This window comes from Globicephala melas, chromosome 16 (assembly GCF_963455315.2).
Source record: "Globicephala melas chromosome 16, mGloMel1.2, whole genome shotgun sequence".
Lineage (NCBI taxonomy): Eukaryota > Metazoa > Chordata > Mammalia > Artiodactyla > Delphinidae > Globicephala > Globicephala melas.
The window spans coordinates 80,805,122-80,825,996 of record NC_083329.1 but is presented as its reverse complement, the minus strand read 5'-3'; the positions used below and the strand labels follow the sequence as shown (position 1 = coordinate 80,825,996).

Genomic DNA, 20,875 nt, shown 5'->3' with positions numbered 1-20,875 from the left:
GAAGCTTGGTGTTAGAGAACGGGGCTGGTACCTTTCGGTGTTATCCTAGCAGACCTGTCAGGCCAGACGCCACCGTGTGTTGTAAGTGTAGCGTCTGAATTAGCTCCGCTGTCTCTTTGAAGCAGGTGGCACAGACGGAGAGCCCTGGCAGTAGCTGTCATTTGGTCTTGAACAGGAAGTAGACGACCCTTTCTGGTATTGCTAGAATGAATCCTTGGCAAATTCTCTGAGCAAGTTTCTGGCTACTGGTCACAAGGCATACGGCAAATTGACGGGGAGGTCTTGCAGTTGGCATCCCCAGAGACTCAGGGTTGCTGCACACGACACCTGAGCCCGCGTCCCCTCCACCCAAGCTGCAGCAGGTCTCTGGTCAGCTGTAGCATGACAGTTTGAACATCACTTCTGTGGCTTCAGTAATTGTGACTGGTTCTCTGTTGATGGACAGTTTCTAAGGAAACATTCTCAAAAATCAACATTTGGGCACTGATAGTTTTCTTTTTTTTTTTCGGTACGCGGGCCTCTCACCGCTGCGGCCTCTCCCGTTGTGGAGCACAGGCTCCGGACGCGCAGGCTCAGCGGCCATGGCTCACGGGCCCAGCCGCTCCGCGGCATGTGGGATCCTCCCGGACCGGGGCACGAACCCGTGTCCCCTGCATCGGCAGGCGGACTCTCAACCACTGCGCCACCAGGGGAGCCCCATGAGCACTGATACTTTTCAACCGGTTATACAGACTCATCAAAATTAGCAGGTTTTCTCCCAAATAGCCATCATGGTTTTAAAAATAATTAGTATGATGTATCCTCCTATGTGATGGTCATAATTATGATCACCATATAAATACATAGACTGTAACCTCCGACAGCTAGAAGAATGAAAGCTAGCGGGGCTGTGTTTTCAATAAAAAGATGGAAGATTCTTAAAAGCGTGAACCAAGAGATGAAAGTGCTGACCTAGAAACAGGTGACCTTTGTATTATGTCATTGAGGTGACCGTTGGCTGGGGTTGGAGCCCAGGGACACTGGGTTGTCTATTTTGAGTTTTATGGTTCTTTATTCCCCTCTCATCATTTTTGTTTTCCAGCTGAGATGATCCAACAAAGATTAGAAGCCCTGGAGAAAGAGAGAAGCAGCCTGCACTTTCAGCTCCCTTCACAGCAGCCGGCCGTCAGTGGCCTCCTGGGCCACCTGAGGGCACAGGCCCAGGCCACCCTGCACCAGGCGGCCCAGAGGTACGTGCTCTCCCCTGGGGGCCCGCTTCCCTCTCGCCGCTCCTGAGTGGCGAAGAGCCCGGGAGACCCTTCGCTGCGTTTTCCCGGGAAGCACCCTTCTGCCGGTTGGACAGGTGGGGGCTCCTTCCAGAGGCAGGGACCGGGGTGGGTCACACGCCCTAAGAAGCCCTTCTGCTAAGTGCCAGCAGGGCCCGTCGACAAGCACAGGCGCGGCTGGGTGCTAAGCTCCCTCGGGAAGCCCACCCGCTGAGAAGGTGGAGGTGGATTTCCTCTTGCCGAGGGCAGCTGGGTCTCCTGTCATCCTGTAAGATCCACCCATGGTCCCCTCTGACCGAGGGATGAAAACACATCCTCCTCCTGACTCTTCCTCCGGAGCATCTTCTGCTCTTTCGGCTACCCAAGGGTCTCCCAGGACCGGGACTAGGTGGAGGCCAGAAGCTACTTCTAATTCGGTGGCTCTCAATCCTGGCTGCACGTTTGAATCACCTGGAGAGTTTTTCAACGTCCAGCTTCTTCCCCAGACCAGCTAAGTCAGGCTGTCTGGCGCCGGGTCCCAGGTGCTGTCCTGTTGGAAAAGTCTGTGAACCATTGTTCTCCTCTGTCTGCTGGTGACCTCTCTCCTTGGGTAAAGGCCTGAGGCGGAAGCGGTAGTGATGAATGCGATTAGGCTAATCAGAGCGCGGGTCTGCTTCTGCTTGGGTGTAAACACGGCCACAGCAATTACACTGCACTTCCAACTTCTAGTTGGCTCTGACAATCACAGGCCTGTGTGGCCCAGTCCTCATTTTACATTCGGTTGATCTTGGCAGCTCCGTAGAACCTGTCTTGACAGCGAGGCTGGTGGTTTTCTCACGTGCCTGTCCTGCAGTTTTGCAGGAATCACGTCGCAGAGTGCCTGGCGCCTGGTAGGTGCTTCCTTACAAGTGTTGGTTGAGTGAACTTTTACATGATTCTCTTAAAGAACAGGTGAATCTCACATCCCATTTCTATTCTTTTTTCATCTGACATTGAAGTATCACCTTGTTTCCTGTCCGCTTCTCACACAGGCCCTTCCCAGCTTGACGTTCTACTTAATTCTTTCTTTCTTTCTTTCTTTTTTTTTTTTTGCGGTAAGCGGGCCTCTCACCGTTGTGGCCTCTCCCGTTGCGGAGCACAGGCTCCGGACGCGCAGGCTCATCAGCCATGGCTCACGGGCCCAGCCGCTCCGCGGCACGTGGGATCTTCCCGGACCGGGGCACGAACCCGTGTCCCCTGCATCGGCAGGCTGACTCTCAACCACCGCGCCACCAGGGAAGCCCTCTTTCTTTCTTTTGATCTTTGGGGGTGTTTCTGGTCCTCCACCCCAGTCTCAGGCCGTTTTTAGCATCTGCCAGTGTATTGTGTTTCTATTAATTTAACAAACACTTGCGTAACACTCTTACTTGCATAAGAATTACTGAGTGCTTTAAGAAGTAACTCATTTTTAAAAAATTTTCATTGTGATAAAATATTCGTAACATAAAATTTACTATTTCAACCATTTGTAAGTGTACAGTTCAGTGGCGTTAAGTACATTCACATTGTTGTGCAGCCGTCACCACCAGCCATCTCCAGAACTTTGTCATCTTCCAAAAATGAAACTGTCCCCATTAAACAGTAACTCCCTACTCTCCTACATTGACGGTGGGAATATAAATTGGTGCGGCCACTATGGAAAACAGTATGGAGGTTCCTTAAAAAACTGAAAATAGAGCAATGGTATGATCGTGCAATCCCACTCCTCGGCAAGTATCCAGAGAAAACTCTAATTCAATAAGATACATGCCCCTCTGTGTTCATAGAAGCACTAGTTACAATAGCCAAGACATGGAAGCAACCGAAGTGTCCATCGACAGATGAATGGATAAAGGAGATGTGGTACATATATACAATGGAATACTACTCAGCCATAAAAAAGAATGAAATAATGACATTTGCAGCAACATGGATGGACCTAGAGATTATCATACTAAGTGAAATAAGTCAGACAAAGGCAGAGAAAGACAAATACCATATGATAACACTTATATGTGGAATCTGAAATATCATACAATTGATCTTATTTCCAAAACAGAAACAGACTCACAGACATAGAAAACAAACTTATGGTTACCAAAGGGGGAAATGGGGGGGAGAGGGATAAATTAGGAGTTTGGGATTAGCAGATACACACTACTCTATATAGAATAGCTAAACAGCAAGGTCCTACTGTATAGCACAGGGAACTGTATTCAGTATCTTGTAATAAGCTATGATGGAAAGAATATGAGGAGGAATATATATATATATATTTATGTATCTGAATCACTTTGCTGTATACCAGAAACTAACACAGCATTGTAAATCAACTATACTTCAATTAAAAAAACCCCATTGAGCTTCCCTGGTGGCGCAGTGGTTGAGAGTCTGCCTGCCGATGCAGGGGATGCAGGTTCGTGCCCCGGTCCGGGAGGATCCCACATGCCGCGGAGCGGCTGGGCCCGTGAGCCATGGCCGCTGAGCCTGCGCGTCTGGAGCCTGTGCTCCGCAACGGGAGAGGCCACAACAGTGAGAGGCCCGCATACCGCAAAAACAAAAACAAAAACAAAACCCATTAACTTCCTTGTCCCCCCTTCCCAGCCCCTGGCAACCACCATTTCTACTCTCTGTCTCTATGAATTTGACTAGTCTGAGTGCCTCACCTTAGTGGGATCACATGGTATTTGTCCATTTGTGACTAGCTTCTTTCACTGAGCCAAGGTTCATCTCTGTTGTGGCGTGTCAGAATTTCCTCCCTTTGAAGGCTGAATCACGTTCCGTTGTATTATGTACCACAGTTTGCTTATCTGTTCTTCTTTTGATGAATAAGAAGTAATTCGCTGAATCCTCAAGACAGTTCCAGGGGGTTGCAGATTTTGTATACTGATATATGTATCTCTGTGGAGATTACCTCATCATCATCTGCTTCCCTATCTGTATTTAGAGATGAGGGAACGAGGCCCAGGAAGGCTTCAGGGACTTGTGCAGGCCTCCAGTGGGTGGGTACTGAGCCTGGGCACAAACCTCGCGTCTGGCTTGAGTCCCGGTTTGGAACTAGCTTCCCGCGCTCTCCCTCTGAGTCCAAGCTGGCCCCTGCTCTCCAATGATCATGTCTCTAGCTACACGTGTTGTGGTTGGAGAGCGATGCTTTGTTATGGTCTCAGCTGAGTGTCTCGTAGAACACGGTGAACTAAAATAAAGGCAGTGTCCTGCTCTCTCACTCAGGTTACACCCCCTGCCCTTTCTCGTATTTGACTGTGACCCGTAAAGGTAGCATGTTGCCGTCGCTCAGCCGAATACGTTCCCCACAGAAGTATATTATTAATCATTTATGAAGCCCATGTAAACCCGTGGCGCACCTTGTTCCCCCTGCCTCCTTTCCTCACAGGAGTTACCTGGATGCTGTTTTTAGTTCCCATTCACTTTTTGAGCCCACCGGGCTCTGATTTCTATCTCGGCCGCTACCAGAGTTGGTAATGACTTTCTAGTTGCTCATTGAAAAAACATCTTAAAATGCTTCTTCTGTGCATTGTCACGGCACCGTCTAGAACTTTTGATCAATCGGGTTCATCCCTAAAACTCTCTCACCTTGGCCTTCTCAAATCACTCTTCCCTGCTCTTGCTGCGCTGCTGGCCATTCCTTTCCATCTCTGAAGAGCTCCTGTTTCTCTCCCAACCCCTTCATACTGATGCTCCCCTGTCTTCTCTTCTCCATCCTCTCCTCCCACTTTATATACTCTCTCTGGGGGATCTCAGATACTCCTGTGCTTCAGGTACCACTAATGGACTAATTTCCCTCAAATTTCTTTTTCTTTTTTTAAAATTATTTTGGCCACGCCATGCAGCATGTGGGATCTTAGTTCCCTGACCAGGGATTGAACCCGGGCCCCCTGCACTGGCAGCGTGGAGTCTTAACCACTGGACCACCAGGGAAGTTCCTAATTTCCCTCAAATTTCTATCCCTACCCCTGGTCTCTCTCTAAAATTCCAGCCCACAACTCGGCTTTCTTTTGAACAACTCCCTGAGCTTTACTAAGTGTACTACCTTTTTACCTTAAAAATTTACTGTTGTTTTATTCTTGCCTTTACTAAATTGACTATCTTTTTTTTTTTTTTTTTTTTTTTTTTTTTTTGCGGTACGCGGGCCTCTCACTGTCATGGCCTCTTCCATTGCGGAGCACAGGCTCCGGACGCGCAGGCTCAGCGGCCATGGCTCACGGGCCCAGCCGCTCCGCAGCACATGGGATCCTCCCGGACCAGGGCACAAACCCGTGTCCCCTGTATTGGCAGGTGGACTCTCAACCACTGCGACACCAGGGAAGCCCTAAATTGACTATCTTTTAAAACTATCTAGTTATTAAATTCACTCTCTTTGTCCCCGGTCAGTCCCTGCTCCTGCACCCCCAGTCTCAGTGACTTATGCCGCCATCTCCCCAGTGACCCAAGTAAGAACTCGGGTTCAGCCTTGGCTCCTCCCCTTAGGCCTTACTCCCCAGTCTAATTGGGGACCACGTCCTGTGGACTCCGCTGTCTTTTACTGCATCCCTGCTCCCCTCGCCCATCCTCACGTCAGGGCTTCAGTTCTGATTTAATAATTGTAATCCGGATTCTTGCAGTGGTCTCCTTCTGGTGTTCCTGACCCCAGTATTACTCCCTCTCATTCACCTTCCGCGATGCCTCAGGTGGAAATGTCGTGTCATGCACGGCGGCCCTCATGGTCCTTGGGATAAGGTCTGTGCTGCTTAGCATGACACTCAAAGCTTTTCCAGTGCAGCTCTTGCCTAGCTTTCCAGCAGCCGGAATTTCACTAGGCGCCACCAGCCCCTGCCGCTGACACACGCGGAAGTGGTAGAAGTTGTCACCTAACTGTTGCTCATTCTTCACGACTCAGCTGAGCTCCCATCCTTGTGAAGCCTTGCCCGTGTCAGTCACAGCATCTACCCCTTGAATTACTGGAGCCCCTTGAATGACCTCACCCCTGCCTTGGCTTTCAAATTAATCTGTTTCCTTGAACGTCTGTCTACTCTGACAGACGGTGAGCTCCTCGAGGACAAGACTGTATTGTATTTATCTTTTTATTCCTAGACACTAGAGCAGTGGCTGACCTATGATAAGTATTCCGTAAATATTCACTGAATGAATGAATGTGATACATATGTGTATCTACATGTAGGTTCACCAAGATGCATGTGTATAGAGAGGGAGAGAGGAAGAACCTTCACTCTAACGTGGTTCAGTTGCCCTGGAGAAAACACTCCTTCAGCCTTGCTTTTGACACACCCAGCAAGGAGGAGGTTCACAGTATCTTCTTTTAAAAAAATTAATTAATTCATTCATTTATTTATTTTTGACTGCCTTGGGTCTTCATTGCCGCATGCAGGCTTTCCCTAGTTGTGGCGAGCGGGGGCAGAGTTGTGGTGCACAGGCTTCTCATTGCGGTGGCTTCTCTTGTTGTGGAGCACGGGCTCTAGAGTGTGCGGGCTTCAGTATTTGTGGTGCATGGGCTCAGTAGTTGTGGCTCATGGGCTCTAAAGCACAGGCTCAGTAGTTGCGGCACGGGGGCTCAGTAGCTGTGGCTCGCGGGCTCTAGAGCGCAGGCTCAGTAGTTGTGGCGCATGGGCTTGGTTGCTCTGCGGCATGTGGGATCTTCCCGGACCAGGGCTCGAACCCATGTCCCCTGCATTGGCAGGCGGATTCTCAACCACTGCGCCGCCAGGGAAGTCCCCACAGTATCTTGAAGAACCCCCGATTGGAGCTCCAGGAAACCTGGATTTGGTCCTGTCTCTTGCGCTACCCAGCTCTGTGTGACCTGACATAGTTTCCTACCTTCTCCACACTTCACTCCCCTCATGAGAAAAGGAGGGGGTTGAATTAGATCGCTCTTTTCCACACTTCAGTTATTTAAGCATTATCTTGGCTTTTCTCGTGCCAAAGCCATCTGTCCCATGATTAACACAATTAGAGAACAATGCCTCAAAATTAGTTCCTTTCTTACGCTTTTCTGCTGCGTGTTAACATAATTGCATAGTCATTAATAATTTAAAGAATTGCCTCTCTCCGTGCCGACTGCCCATCCAGCCTGTGACGTTCGTCATCAGCAGGACTATGTGGACTCACAGGTTTCCCCCGAACCAGGGGCTTTGACTGCAGTTCTCACAGTGGCCACCAGGGGGACGGGGTGTCTGGCCCGAGCTCAGGCAGCCAGCGCCTGGGTGGCAAGGTTTCTCCCAGGCCAGGGGCTTTCCGAGTCCAGGGAGAAACAGAATGCTTCCCAATGATGGTGCTTATCCTGTAGAAATAAAGAAGTTGCATCGGCATATGGCACATTTTCAATACTGATTAATAACAGCACAAATAAGTACCTCTTCGCCTTGTTGGGATCAAGCGTTTCCTAGAGGATCTAATGAAAGCTATAGATTTCTTCCATCACAGAACCACGTATGTACAAACATACGGACAACTGCATGCAGACACTTGCATGCAGATCTTCTGAGCTTATGGATTCCCTCTCTAGGGGGCCTTTGGCTCTCAAGTTAAGAGAATTTGGTTTAGAATAAGATCTGAGGAAATGTAAACTCCCACGTACAATCAGGTACTTCATTTGTAATTTCACTGTCATTTTGTTCATGATAATCCCTGTTGAATGCATCGTTCTAAAAAGCACTGGTTAATTCTCTGTGTGTCACCCTGAATCGTGCTCGATTTGTCCAGGTCCTTCCAGCAGCCCAGGGAGCGTTAGCTGTCACCCCAGGGGTTAACTGGGCTCCTCTAAAGCAGATTACTGGTACTCAAATGGTTTGGTATCCGTCTCTCTCTGTCTTTGGCACCGCACTGCTCTGTAATATAACTGGGTCACTGGGGTATCTCTACTCAGCAGGGTACAAAGGCATCGTGGTTTGTCTCTATGGTGTCTTGGGCAGAAAATACAGATGTCTGGGGCATTTTCAGTTACCGTTGCTCATCCAGTGAGTCTAGTTTGAAGCATCATTCGTACGTCCAATTCAAATCTTTCCCCGTCCAGAGTTTGTAATCCTCTCCTTGTGGGCCATCGCTGCCCCCCGGCCAACAGAGGTGTTGATACCCCCGTGAATATGTGCTGACACGTTCCCTCTCTTGTGGGACTCAGATGCGGGGTCCCCAGAGGCCACTGCAGCACCTCCCTGATCCTGACGTGAACAGAATCTCTCCACCCCACAGGGGCAACCACCGTTTTTCATGGGGCAACCACCGTTTTTCATGTGTCACCCAACCTCTTTCTCTGGGTCTCCTTGGCCAGTGGGCGCCCTCGTTGGGAGGATCCCTTTTGTTGTGTTCACTTGGTTCACAGGAAGCTCAAGTATCTTCGCCGCACTGAACGGTGGGCATGCGGGTCGCCGGTTCCAGGCCGTCTGCCCTGCTGTGGCTCTCCCGATCCTTCATCCCTGCTCGACGGGCAGCGGTGCATCACAAAGTCGGTGTGTGGGCGGGGATTGCCGCAGAGACCTGATGCCCCGCGTCCCAACCCCTTGGCCTCCCTCTGATTCCCTCTCCAGCTGTGGACGCTTTTGTGCCCACTGACAGCGTTGCGCCCGACAGGCTTCTCTGCCACGGGGCTTTCCCTGCCTCTCGCGAGGAAGGGGAGTGAGTGATGCCCCTGAGGGCAGATTAATGCTCCAGCCCCCCCACGTCCGGGGGACAGCTTCGAGGAGTGTTGCATACATTTTCTCCCAGGACGTTTCCCAGTTGGTTGGCGCCCCAGTTGCCTCTGTGGTGATCAGCTCAATAGCACACGGTTTATTGACGTTTCCTCCTTCCTACCACCCACTCTGGTTTCTTGGGAATCACTTCGCCAAAAAGCAGCCCGAACTCAGCTCCTTGTCTCAGATTTTGCTCCAAAGAGAACCAGACACAGATAGAGGTTCATATGGGAGAACCAGACGCAGATAGAAGTTCATATGGGAGAACCAGACGTCAGCCTTCCTTGTAGGACACCCCCTGGCTGGAAGAGGGGGTCTAGTGGACTTACTTTTCCTTCCTTTGGTTTGGGTGGGAGAGCTTACTCCCTGTTTGCCCCCATGCGGGGCTGGGGGCTTGGGCAGAGAAGCATCTCTCATGAAGACTCCATTTCCTGCACGGTCAACATGGTGGTGAGTGAGGGTGCTGGTGGTTTGCAACTTGTGCAGCCCTGGGTGGACACCTCCCTCGCTGCTCCCGATTTGGGGTGGAGGGCATTTAGGCCTGTGTCCTTCAGCGTTTGCGTCTGATTCTGGAGCAACTGGAAAATTCCACCTCAACATCCTAGCACAGCAGTCAATGATCGGGAATCTACTTTTGCTGTATCTTTCACCCAGTCCAAAGAAAGTTATTTTTTCTTTTCTCCTAAGAGAGAGGTTTGGTCTACTGTGCACATATGACTGATAATTTTCTCAGGAATACTTTGCTTTTCTCTGACTATACATCCTGTGTGTTTTCCCACTGGACCTTCACCACCATGTACATGAAAACGGGTCATATTTACATCTTCAGTTGTGTGTGTGCACGTGTGTGTGTGTGTATGCAAAGTGTCCTTTATCAAAGACCTTTTCCCAATAGATAACTTAAAACACAAGTAAACAAAGTACAACAGAGTTTAAAAACAAAGCTATACGATGGTTTTCCAATGTGGTTATCAGGGCAGGGCTCTGGTTTGCCTGTCCGGATACTTCCTGCTCACCTACTTCCTTTCTGATTGGAACAGATGAACGTTGTGTAGCTCACAGTGCTTCTGGACTGAGTCATTTTTCCTCTGACCCGCTCTTCCTCTCTTCCCTTTGAAACATGTGATACTTTGTTTCCATTTGTCATGTCGGGACCATCACACCGCAGAATTCAACGATGATCAGCTCTAAGTTCACAGGCTGGAATGGAGACACACGGCAGAAGAAAATAACTGTTACAGACACATTTTACCAGAGATGTAAAATGAGGTGGCATAAAAATGATCCCGGTTACCAACGTGGCAGGAGACGTTTCTGAACCCCTGATCACAGCTCGAGCCAAATGGGGACTAGCACGGCCTGTGTCTCTCCCAGGAGACCCACCTCTGATCCCTTGTCATCACCTTGAGAAGTAAGGGAGGAAGGAAAAGAGGAGAAAAACCAGTTGAAGGGAGTCACAGAAGACTCATCGGAATTTGTTTTAAAATCAGTGGCTTATAGATAAAACTTCCAAATAAAGGTCTCCTGTGTCATCCTCTTTGCTCAAATTCAGCTGAAGTCCGTCTGAAGCCTGTTGTATTGGGCATGGATATTATAAACCCAAGTAAATGTCCACGTGCCCCTCCTGCAAGGCTGTCACCTCTATATGTGGGATGAGATTGTAGAAACCAGTGATGTCCACTTTTCTAAGGTGTATGACTTTTACTCCACTCTCCTTACTTTTAGACCCAAGTCAGATATATAAGGAAGAACTGTAAAGTTACCTTCATTGTCCCTGGCAAGTTTACAATGTTCAGTTGTGCCATCAGAGTGGCCTTAGTCATTTATGACATTGTTTGGCTAAGAAAGCTATTTCCAGATTTAACGCACACTTCATTGATTGCATAACTGGCCCAAACCACTTCCTTATCGCCATCATCCCACCGAGGGAGAGATGGAAACACATTCGTCGGATGACATAAATTTGATAGGATAGCCCTCGATATGGAGCAGCAGTTGGCAAAGGTATTCGGAAGGTCCTCCTCAAGTCTTGTTGCCGGAAGTGGTCATCTGAGCTGAGGTTTTCCTCACTATGAAAATGAGAGCATCCGTTTTGGTTCTTTCCTCAATTAAAACTCTACGATTCCAGCAGTGGCACCACAGAGCAATTTTTCTGGCATCGTGATGACCGTCCGTCACTCCTGTCTGGAAAGGGACCCTCTGTGTTATACGTACAACTGTATAAACCACAGCAATTGTCACGAGCCGTTCTGGCACGGGATGTCCCAGCCGGTGGAATGTCTGGGCTCCCCTCTGCCCTGTCTCACTCTAGACGTTCCCGAAGGCGACCCTCCGCGCAAAGGCAGCGCACTGGAGGGCCCCGGGCCCAGCGAGCCAGCTGCAGAGGAGGTGACCGGGTGGGTTCATCACAGGTGCACACTCTCAGGAAACACCTCCCCCCAGGTGGGATTTATTCTGAATTACTGAACTCTGTACTCACAGAAGTCACGCGGTCCATGTTATCCCTGGGATGCGGTATGCTGTCCTGTGCAGTTTGGATCTATACTGTTTGCAGTGGTGTAGGATCTTATTTTACAGATGGGTTTTATCCTTCTTTAAGTGATCGGTGGAAAAGACAAAAGTAGAAAGGCCAGGATTTTTCCAGCACTGGGCAGATGGGGACCTGCATGAAACCTGGGGCTGAGAGTGTGGTCCTAGACACCCCGAGTCCCCGTGGGCACCGAGTGCTGTGCTAACATTCCAACCCACGTGTTTTTAATTCTTGCCCCTGAGGGATTTGCTCGTTTTCCATACTGATCAGTTTATAGCAAGGCTAATTTGCACTGACATTTGGGTTTACACATTGGGGTTTATTAAAATAAAGGGAACAACATTGTAGGAGGCAGAGGGAGCGTGGCTCTGAGGGCTGATGGGCTGAGATGGAAACCGGTCCCCGGCTTCATTCCTGAGCTGTCTTTTGTCCTGGGGCCACCACTCAGCCATCTGTGCACGGCTTTCTCTACCCAGAGTTAAAGTCTGAGAGACACAGGAGTTTCGGTGAATCACAGGGGCTTTTTTTATGGATTAAGTAATGAATGTGATTAACGATAATAAGGAGAATTCCCAGTTACCCACCTGTAGTTCCCCTGCAGCTCATTTTCAATTCTGTGTTGATTCCCTTCACTAACTCCCATCCCGACCCAGATGGTACCTATTTAGGAAATTCAGGAAACTCTTAATATTTGCATAAGCAGAGCAAATTGGGAAATAAATTAGTGTGAAGAAATGATCTAATGCAATCGAAAGCTGAATATAAACAGCTTCTGGATTTTTCTAGGCCGTGGACTCATGAAGTCACTCGGTAAATATTTGCTAAGCCCTGCTCAGTGCTGGGCCCTGGGGACAGCAGCACGAGATGGGCTGAGGTTTGCCGTCCAGAGCGAGAGGCTGGGCGGACAGGCTGAGACTTGGGGGCCCAGGGGAGGAGGTGGGTTCCATTCCCACAATAGCTGATGGTGGTTTCCTTCCAGGGACCCCCTCCCCCTTCCGATACATGGAAAGGTCCTTGGAAACATCTCATCTTTACTCTTCATTACAAAGGACGGTGTGTCCAGTGGACGTGACACACTGTCCAGTCTCCTGATGCCAACATTGAGGTTGGGGGGAAGCGGCCAGCTCCCCGAGGACAGAGTCCCCTTGTGGCCCCAGGGTGAGGGTGGGACCTGCACAGGGTAGGCACTCAGTGGCCATTTGTTGAATACATTTGATCCCGTAATCAGCCATATGGAGCCATATAGGGAAGGCATCACCATCACCATCATTCTCATTTTAAAAACGAGGGAGGTGAGGTTCAGAGAGGTTTGGTAAGTCCAAGGACACATAGCTAGAAAAAGGTGGAGTTAGGGCTCAAACCGTGCTCATCTACCTCCCTGAAGCTGTCACTCTCAGCTGACTGTGTTGAATCATGGGCAAGGGGACTTAGCCAGCAGGTGTGGGTGGCATGTGGCTAGAAGCCAGGAAGAAACAGGAGTTTATAATCTTGCTGAAGCCTGACTGGTATATGGTGTCCAGGGAAGGGCTGGAAAGTGGCCACCAGCCTCACGGCCCTTTGATGGACTCCTCACCTCTGCTTCTTGCTCTCTGTGTGACCCAGTGTTGTGGAGCCAAACTTGTGTCCGCTTGCCCACACCCAGGAAAGCCAATCTACTGACACACGGTGGTGGTGAAGAGAAGTGCAGTGTTTATCGAAGGCGCCAAGCAAGGAGTCCAGACAGCTAGTGCTCAGAAGGCCCAAACTCCCTGATGGTTTTCAGGGAAAAGTTTATAAAGACAGGGTGAGGGAGGGGGGCTGTGGGGTGTGTGATCAGCTCGTGGACCTTCTTCTGATTGGTTGGTGGTGAGGTAACTGGGAGTCAACATCATCAGCCTTCTGGTTCCAACTGGTCTGGGGTCTGTGTGCTTGTGAGCAGCATACAGTTAACATCTTCTACCTGGTGAGGGTTTCAGTCTCTGTAAAACAGCTCTAAGGACATGGCTCAGAATGTTATCTATAGCCCTTGGGGAGGAACAAAAGGTTTTTGACTTCTTTGTTTAATGGCTAAACCATTATTATTTTGTCTTGCTTGAAAGTTTCCTTTCTTTCTGCATTTTCTTTTCTCCAGTTAAATTTATTCTTTGACTAAAGTTTTTCTACAGACGAAAGGCAGGCGGAGGACCTGGAGGGGGAGTCTTGCTCTGGGAAGGCCCCATAGGGTCCTGCTTGGTTACACCAGAGCAAGTTGCTCAGATCTCCCTGATGCTCTGTTTCTTCGTTGGCAACACTGATAACACCCGGCGTACAGTAAATTCTCAATTATACCGGATTATTTTGTTATTACCAGTTAAATTTTTTTATTACTACTACTACTCTTGTGATTTGCCTTTACGCACACAGAGACTTGTTACAGAGAGTAACAGGTCTTAAAATAAGCTTCTAAATTGCGTGGTATGTTATATTAAGTAAGCAGCTTTCGAGATTATTGAGTCTGAATCTGTGTCTGGCCCAGAGATTCAATCAAGGCTCCCTTTTCTGTGGCCACTGTTTTCTAACTTAGAAAAGCTGAGGTGACATATTTTCTATCATTGTTTCTAAGAATATTAGGGCTGTTTCACTGTGCTGCTGGGTAGGCCCCCTTGTTAACGTAAGGGCCATGTTAAGATGTAGGAAATGGGAGCAGGGCGTCTACCTTTCCACTCCTACAGTGAGTAAGTCTGAGCCCAGGGGGGAGCATTTGTCCGTGGCCTTGGTTTACCCATCGCCTCTGCTCTGCGCAGGGGACAAGTCTTGTTTACAGCTGTAACCGCTTATAAACTGATTTGTCATCCTTTGATGAGAAACACCTGCAAGGCTCCTGCAACGGCAACTCACCAGCATAAGGTGGCAGCCTGGGCCACATCTTCACCAGCGTTGCTTCAACCAAACATGCCAACTCTTGCGAGCATGGGAGAAAGATTTTTAGTGGTTTTTGACAGTCTTTTAGCAAATCTTTTCTGAGAATCTCTGACCCAGGCATCAGTCAACCCTCTTTGTCATCTCCACAGCCAAGATCAGCCCTGGAAGTTTGCTCTGGATGGCCCAGGCAGAGCTGTCCAATGATGTATAATGCAAAACATACATGATTTTAAATGCTCTAGTAGCCACATTTCTAAAAAGTAAGAAAAAACAAGTAAAATTCATTTTTAAAATATACTTAATTAACCCAGTATGTCAAAAACATTGTCATCCCAACAGGTAATGAACATAAATATCATTAATGAGCTATTTTACACTCTTCGTTTCATACTAAGTCTTTAAACTCTGGTGTGTATTTTATACTTTCAGTGCAGATAGCCACACGCGTAGCTACGGTGCTGGACAGTGCCCAGTCCAGTTAAGCAAGGTGGCTCTGGGAAACAGCCAAAGCCCCGACAGATTGTCATTAAAACAAAAACTTACATTAGGGACCTCATCCCTATGACCCTCCTAAGGATGAGAGCCGCTGGGGGCCACTTTGTGGACCTTCTTTCCATTAACATTCTTGTAGATCTGAGGATTTCAGCTCATCCATATCTGTACCAATATGTATGTTTTGTTTTAAGAGCTGGCAGTGACGACACCCAAGCCCAGCTCAGAACGGAGCCGAAGATGTTGGAACCCACTGCTCAGGACAACCTGCTTGTGTCCATCACCAGGCGAGACTGGCTTCTCCAAGAAAAGCAGCAGTTACAGGTAAGCGGGTGAAGAATCTTCAAGAAACAAGACATCATTTTTCTTATCCATTTGAGCCAAAGGTAGCAAAGTGGGTCTTTGCTTTGCTTGAGTGAAGCAATTAGAGCGTTGGCTGTCCACCTGGAAGCACAGGGTGGAGGGTGGTGACTAGGGGGTCTGTCGGGAGTTTCATTACCAACGAGGGGTTGAAAGCTTGGCGGTGTGTGTGCCTGTCTTTGCTATTCCTCATTACCTGTTGAATATGCTTTCCTTGTCTGCCAGGCCAGTCTGTCACCTCTTCTCGTTTTGCCCTGAAGAAGGTTCTTTTAGAGGCAGAGAAAAATCTGAGCTGTGGCCGTGCTTTATGGCAACTGCCGTCAGCTTGGACTCTGAGTAGCGCCTGTCAGGAGGCAGAGCTGTAAGTGTGGACTGGGCAAAGTGGGCGGGACTGGGAAAGACTGGGAATGACTGGGGCTCCGTGGGAGCTCCAGGTAGGCCCAGAGCAGTGGATGCAAGTTGGCCGAGAATCATCAGGGGCTAGAAATCTTGGTGCAGCCCTGAGTTCCAGCCAGGAGGCAACCAGGAGCTCTGGAAGTCGACAGTGTGCCCCAGAGACAAGGAGCCCTGCAACTCTGTCCACACCTGCCTGAGCCTGGAGGCCTTGAGGCAGGAATGGGGAGCATTGATGTCTGGAAAGAGCAGAGGGCTTTAACACTGAGTCCAAGAGCTGGCTTAGGCTCCAAACAGCTGAATGACCTTAGACAAGTTAATGGGGCTCAGACATGTTACTGGAAGCCCTCCCGCTGCCCCCGCCTCAAGCAGAGTGTTCTTTTTATCTGAGTTTGCCCATCCAAGTCCATACAATAGCAAGGTGGCAAAGGGAAGCAAACATTGTTGCTATTTGAAAATATTCTCCAATAAACTGGCACTTTTTTTTTTAATTGAAGAGACTGTCTTTTCTCCATTGTATATCCTTGCCCCCTTTGTCATAGATTAGTTGACCATAGGTGTGTGGTTATCTCTGGGCTTTCTATCCTGTTCCATTGGTCTATATTTCTGTTTTTGTGCCAGTACCCTATTGTTTTGATTACCGTAGCTTTGTAGTGTAGTCTGAAATCAGGGAGTCTGATTCCTCCAGCTCCATTTGTTTCCCTCAAGATTGCTTTGGCTATTCAAGGTCTCTTGTGTTTCCATACAAACTTTAAGATTTTTTTTCTAGTTCTGTAAAAAATGCCATTGATAGTTTGATAGGGATTGCATTGAATCTGTAGATTGCTTTGGGTAGTATAGTCATTTTCACAATATTGGTTCTTCCAATCCAAGAACATGGTATATCTCTCCGTCTGTGTCATCTTTGATTTCTTTCATCAGTGTCTTATAGTTTTCTGTGTACAGGTCTTTTACCTCCTTAGGTAGGTTTATTCCTAGGTATTTTATTCTTTTTGTTACAATGGTGAATGGGATTGTTTCCTTAATTTCTCTTTGTGATCTTTCATTGTTAGTGTATAGGAATGCAAGAGAATTTTGTGTATTAATTTTGTATCCTGCAACTTTACCAAATTCTTTGATGAGCTCTAGTAGTTTTCTGGTGGCATCTTTAGAATTCTCTATGTATAGTATCATGTCATCTGCAAACAGTGACAGTTTTACTTCTTCTTTTCCAATTTGTATTCCTTTTATTTCTTTTTCTTCTCTGATTGCCGTGGCTAGGAATTCCAAAACTATGTTGAATAACAGTGGTGAAAGTGGACATCCTTGTCTTGTTCCTGATCTTAGAGGAAATGCTTTCAGTTTTTCACCATTGAGAACGATGTTGGCTGTGGGTTTGTCATATATGGCCTTTATTATGTTGAGGTAAGTTCCCTCTATGCCTAGTTCTGGAGAGTTTTTATCGTAAATAGGTGTTGAATTTTGTCAAAAGCTTTTTCTGCATCGAATGAGATGATTATATGGTTTTTATTCCTCAATCTGTTAACATGGTGTATCACACTGACTGATTTGCATATATCAAAGAATCCTTGCATCCCTGAGATAAATCCCACTTGATCGTGGTGTATGATCCTTTTAATGTGTTGTTGGATTCTGTTTGCTAGTATTTTTTGAGGATTTTTGCATCTATATTCATCAGTGATATTGGTCTGTAATTTTCTTTTTTTGTAGTATCTTTGTCTGGCTTTGGTATCAGGTTGATAGTGGCCTTGTAGGATTAGTTTGGGACTGTTCCTTCCTCTGCAGTTTTTTGGAAGAGTTTGAGAAGGATGGGTGTTAGCTCTTCTCTAAATGTTTGATAGAATTCACATGTGAAGCCCTCTGGTCCTGGACTTTTCTTTGTTGGTAGATTTTTTTTTTTAACGTCTTTATTGGAGTATAATTGCTTTACAATGGTGTGTTAGTTTCTGCTCTATAACAAAGTGAATCAGCTATACAGATACATATACCCCCATATCCCCTCCCTCTTGCATCTCCCTCCCACTCTCCCTATCCCACCCCTCTAGGTGGTCACAAAGCACCTAGCTGATCTCCCTGTGCTATGTGGCTGCTTCCCACTAGCTATCTGTTTTACATTTGGTAGTGTATATATGTCCATGCCACTCTCTCACTTAGTCCCAGCGTACCCTTCTCCGTCCCTGAGTCCTCAAGTCCATTCTCTACGTCTGCGTCTTTATTCCTGTCCTGCCCCTAAGTTCTTCAGAACCATTTTTTTTATTCCATATGTATGGGTTAGCATACAGTATCTGTTTTTCTCTTTCTGACTTACTTCAGTCTATATGACAGTCTCTAGGTCTATCCACCTCACTACAAATAACTCAATTTCGTTTCTTTTTATGGCTAGTAATATTCCATTGTATATATGTGCCACATCTTCTTTCTCCATTCATCTGTCGATGGACACTTAGGTTGCTTCCATGTCCTGGCTATTGTAAATAGAACTGCAATGAACATTGTGGTACATGACTCCTTTTGAGTTATGGTTTCCTCAGGGTATATGCCCAGTAGTGGGATTGCTGGGTCATATGGTAGTTCTATTTTCAGTTCTTTAAGGAACCTCCATACTGTTCTCCATAGTGGCTGTATCAATTTACATTCTCACCAACAGTGCAAGAGGGTTCCCTTTTCTCCACACCCTCTCCAGCATTTATTGTTGGTAGATTTTTTTGATGATGGCCATTCTGACTGGTGTGAGGTGATACCTCATTGTAGTTTTGATTTGCATTTCTCTAATGATTAATGATGTTGAGCATCCTTTTATGTGTTTGTTGGCAATCTGTATGTCTTCTTTGGAGAAATGTCTATTTAGGTCTCCTGCCCATTTTTGGGTTAGGTTGTTTGTTCTTTTGATATTGAGCTGCATGAGCTGCTTGTAAATTTTGGAGATTAATCCTTTGTCCGTTGCTTCATTTGCAAATATTTTCTCCCATTCTGAGGGTTGTCTTTGTCTTGTTTATGGTTTCCTTTGCTGTGCAAAAGCTTTTAAGTTTCATTAGGTCCCATTTGTTTATTTTTGTTTTTATTTGCATTTCTCTAGGAGGTGGGTCAAAAAGGATCTTGCTGTGATTTATGTCATAGAGTGTTCTGCCTATGTGTTTTGGAAGATTTTTAATCACAGATTCAATTACATTACTTGTGATTGGTCTCTTCATATTTTCTATTTCTTCCTGGTTCAGTCTTGGAAGGTTATACCTTTCTGAGAATTTGTCCAGTTTTTCCAGGTTGTCCATTTTATTGGCAAAGAGTTTCTTGTAGTAGTCCCTTACGATGCTTTGTATTTCTGCGTTGTCCATTGTAACTTCTCCTTTTTCATTCCTGATTCTGTTGATTTGAGTCCTCTCGTTTTTTTCTTGATGAGTCTGGCTAAAGGTTTATCAATTTTGTTTATCTTCCCAAAGAACCAGCTTTTAGTTTTATTGATCTTTGCTATTGTTTTCTTTGTTTCTATTCCATTTATTTCTGCTCTGATCTTTATGATTTCTTTCCTTCTACTATCTTTGGGTTTTGTTTGTTCTTCTCTCTCTAGTTCCTTTAGATGTAAGATTAGATTGCTTATTTGAGATTTTTCTTATTTCTTGAGGTAGGATTGTATCGCTACAAACGTCCCTCTTAGAACTGCTTTTGCTACATCCCATAGGTTTTGGATCTACATGTTCTTGTCATTTGTCTCTAGGTATTTTTTGATTTCCTCTTTGATTTCTTCAGTGATCTCTTGGTTATTTAGTAACGTATTGTTTAGCCTCCATGTGTTTGTGTTTATTTCGGGTTTTTTCCCCCCTGTAATTCGTTCCTAATCTCATAGCATTGTCGTCAGAAAAGATGCTTGATATGATTTCAATTTTCTTAAATTTACCAAGGCTTGATTTGTGACCCAAGATGTAATCTAACCTGGAGAATGTTCCATGTACACATGAGAAGAAAGTGTAAACTGCTGTTTTCGGATGGAATGTCTTATAAATATCAAGTAAATCTATCTGGTCTATTGTGTCACTTAAAGCTTGTGTTTCCTTATTAATTTACTGTCTGGATGATCTGTCCATTGGTGTGAGTGAGGTGTTAAAGTCGCCCACTATTATTGTGTTACTGTTGATTTCCTGTTTTTATAGCTGTTAGCATTTGCATTATGTATTGAGGTGCTCCTGTGTTGGGTGCATATATATTTATAATTGTTGTATCTTCTTCTTGGATTGATCCCTCGATCATTATGTAATGTCCTTCCTTGTCTCTTGTAACATTCTTTATTTTAAAGTCTATTTTATCTGATATGAGTATTGCTATTCCAGCTTTCTTTTGATTTCCATTTGCATGGAATATCTTTTTCCATCCCCTCACTTTCAATCTGTATGTTTCCCTAGGTCTGAAGTGGGTCTCTTGTAGACAGCGTATATATGGATCTTGTTTTTGTATCCATTCAGTGAGCCTGTGTCTTTTGGTTGGAGCATTTAATCCATTCATATTTAAGGTAATTATCGATATGTATGTTCCTATTACCATTTTCTTAATTGTTTTGTGTTTGTTTTTGTAGGTTCTTTTCTTCTCTTGTGTTTCGCACTTAGAGAAGTTCCTTTGTCATTTGCTGTAGAGCTGGTTTGGTGGTGCTGAATTCTCTTAGCTTTTGCTTGTCTATAAAGCTTTTGATTTCTCTGTCGAATCTGAATGAGATCCTTGCCGGGTAGAGTAATCTTGGTTGTAGGTTCTTCCCTTTCATCACTTTAAATATATCGTCACTCCCTTCTGGCTTGTAGAGTTCCTGCTGAGAAATCAGCTGTTAACCTTATGGGAGTTCCCTTGTATGTTATCTGTCGTTTTTCCCTTGCTGCTTTCAATAATTTTTCTTTGTCTTTAATTTTTGCCACTTTGATTACTATGTGTCTCAGCGTGTTTCTCCTTGGGTTTATCCTGTATGGAACTCTCTGTGCTTCCTGGACTTGGGTGGCTATTTCCTTTCCATGTTAGGGAAGTTTTCGACTATAATCTCTTAAAATGTTTTCTTGGGTCCTTTCTCTCTCTCTTCTCCTTCTGGGACCCCTATAATGCGAATGTTGGTGCATTTCATGTTGTCCCAGAGGTCTCTTAGGCTGTCTTCATTTCTTTTCAGTCTTTTTCCTTTATTCTGTTCCGCGGCAGTGAACTCCACCATTCTGTCTTCCAGGTCACTTATCCTTTCTTCTGCCTCAGTTATTCTGCTATTGATTCCTTCTAGTGTATTTTTCATTTCAGTTATTGTATTGTTCATCTCT

General features: G+C 46.3%; 1 protein-coding gene across 7 annotated transcripts in view; it reads left to right on the top strand.

Annotated features, from left to right (window-relative positions):
- The window catches only part of DISC1 (DISC1 scaffold protein), a 348,149-nt gene that overhangs the window by 94,758 nt on the left and 232,516 nt on the right, over window positions 1-20,875 (top strand). For all 7 annotated transcript variants that reach the window (XM_030839535.2, XM_060286270.2, XM_060286276.1 and 4 more), the window contains exons 4-5: window positions 1,082-1,229; window positions 15,038-15,167. In XM_030839535.2, coding sequence (XP_030695395.2) covers window positions 1,082-1,229; window positions 15,038-15,167 — 278 coding nt within the window. The remainder of the gene's footprint in view (window positions 1-1,081; window positions 1,230-15,037; window positions 15,168-20,875) is intronic.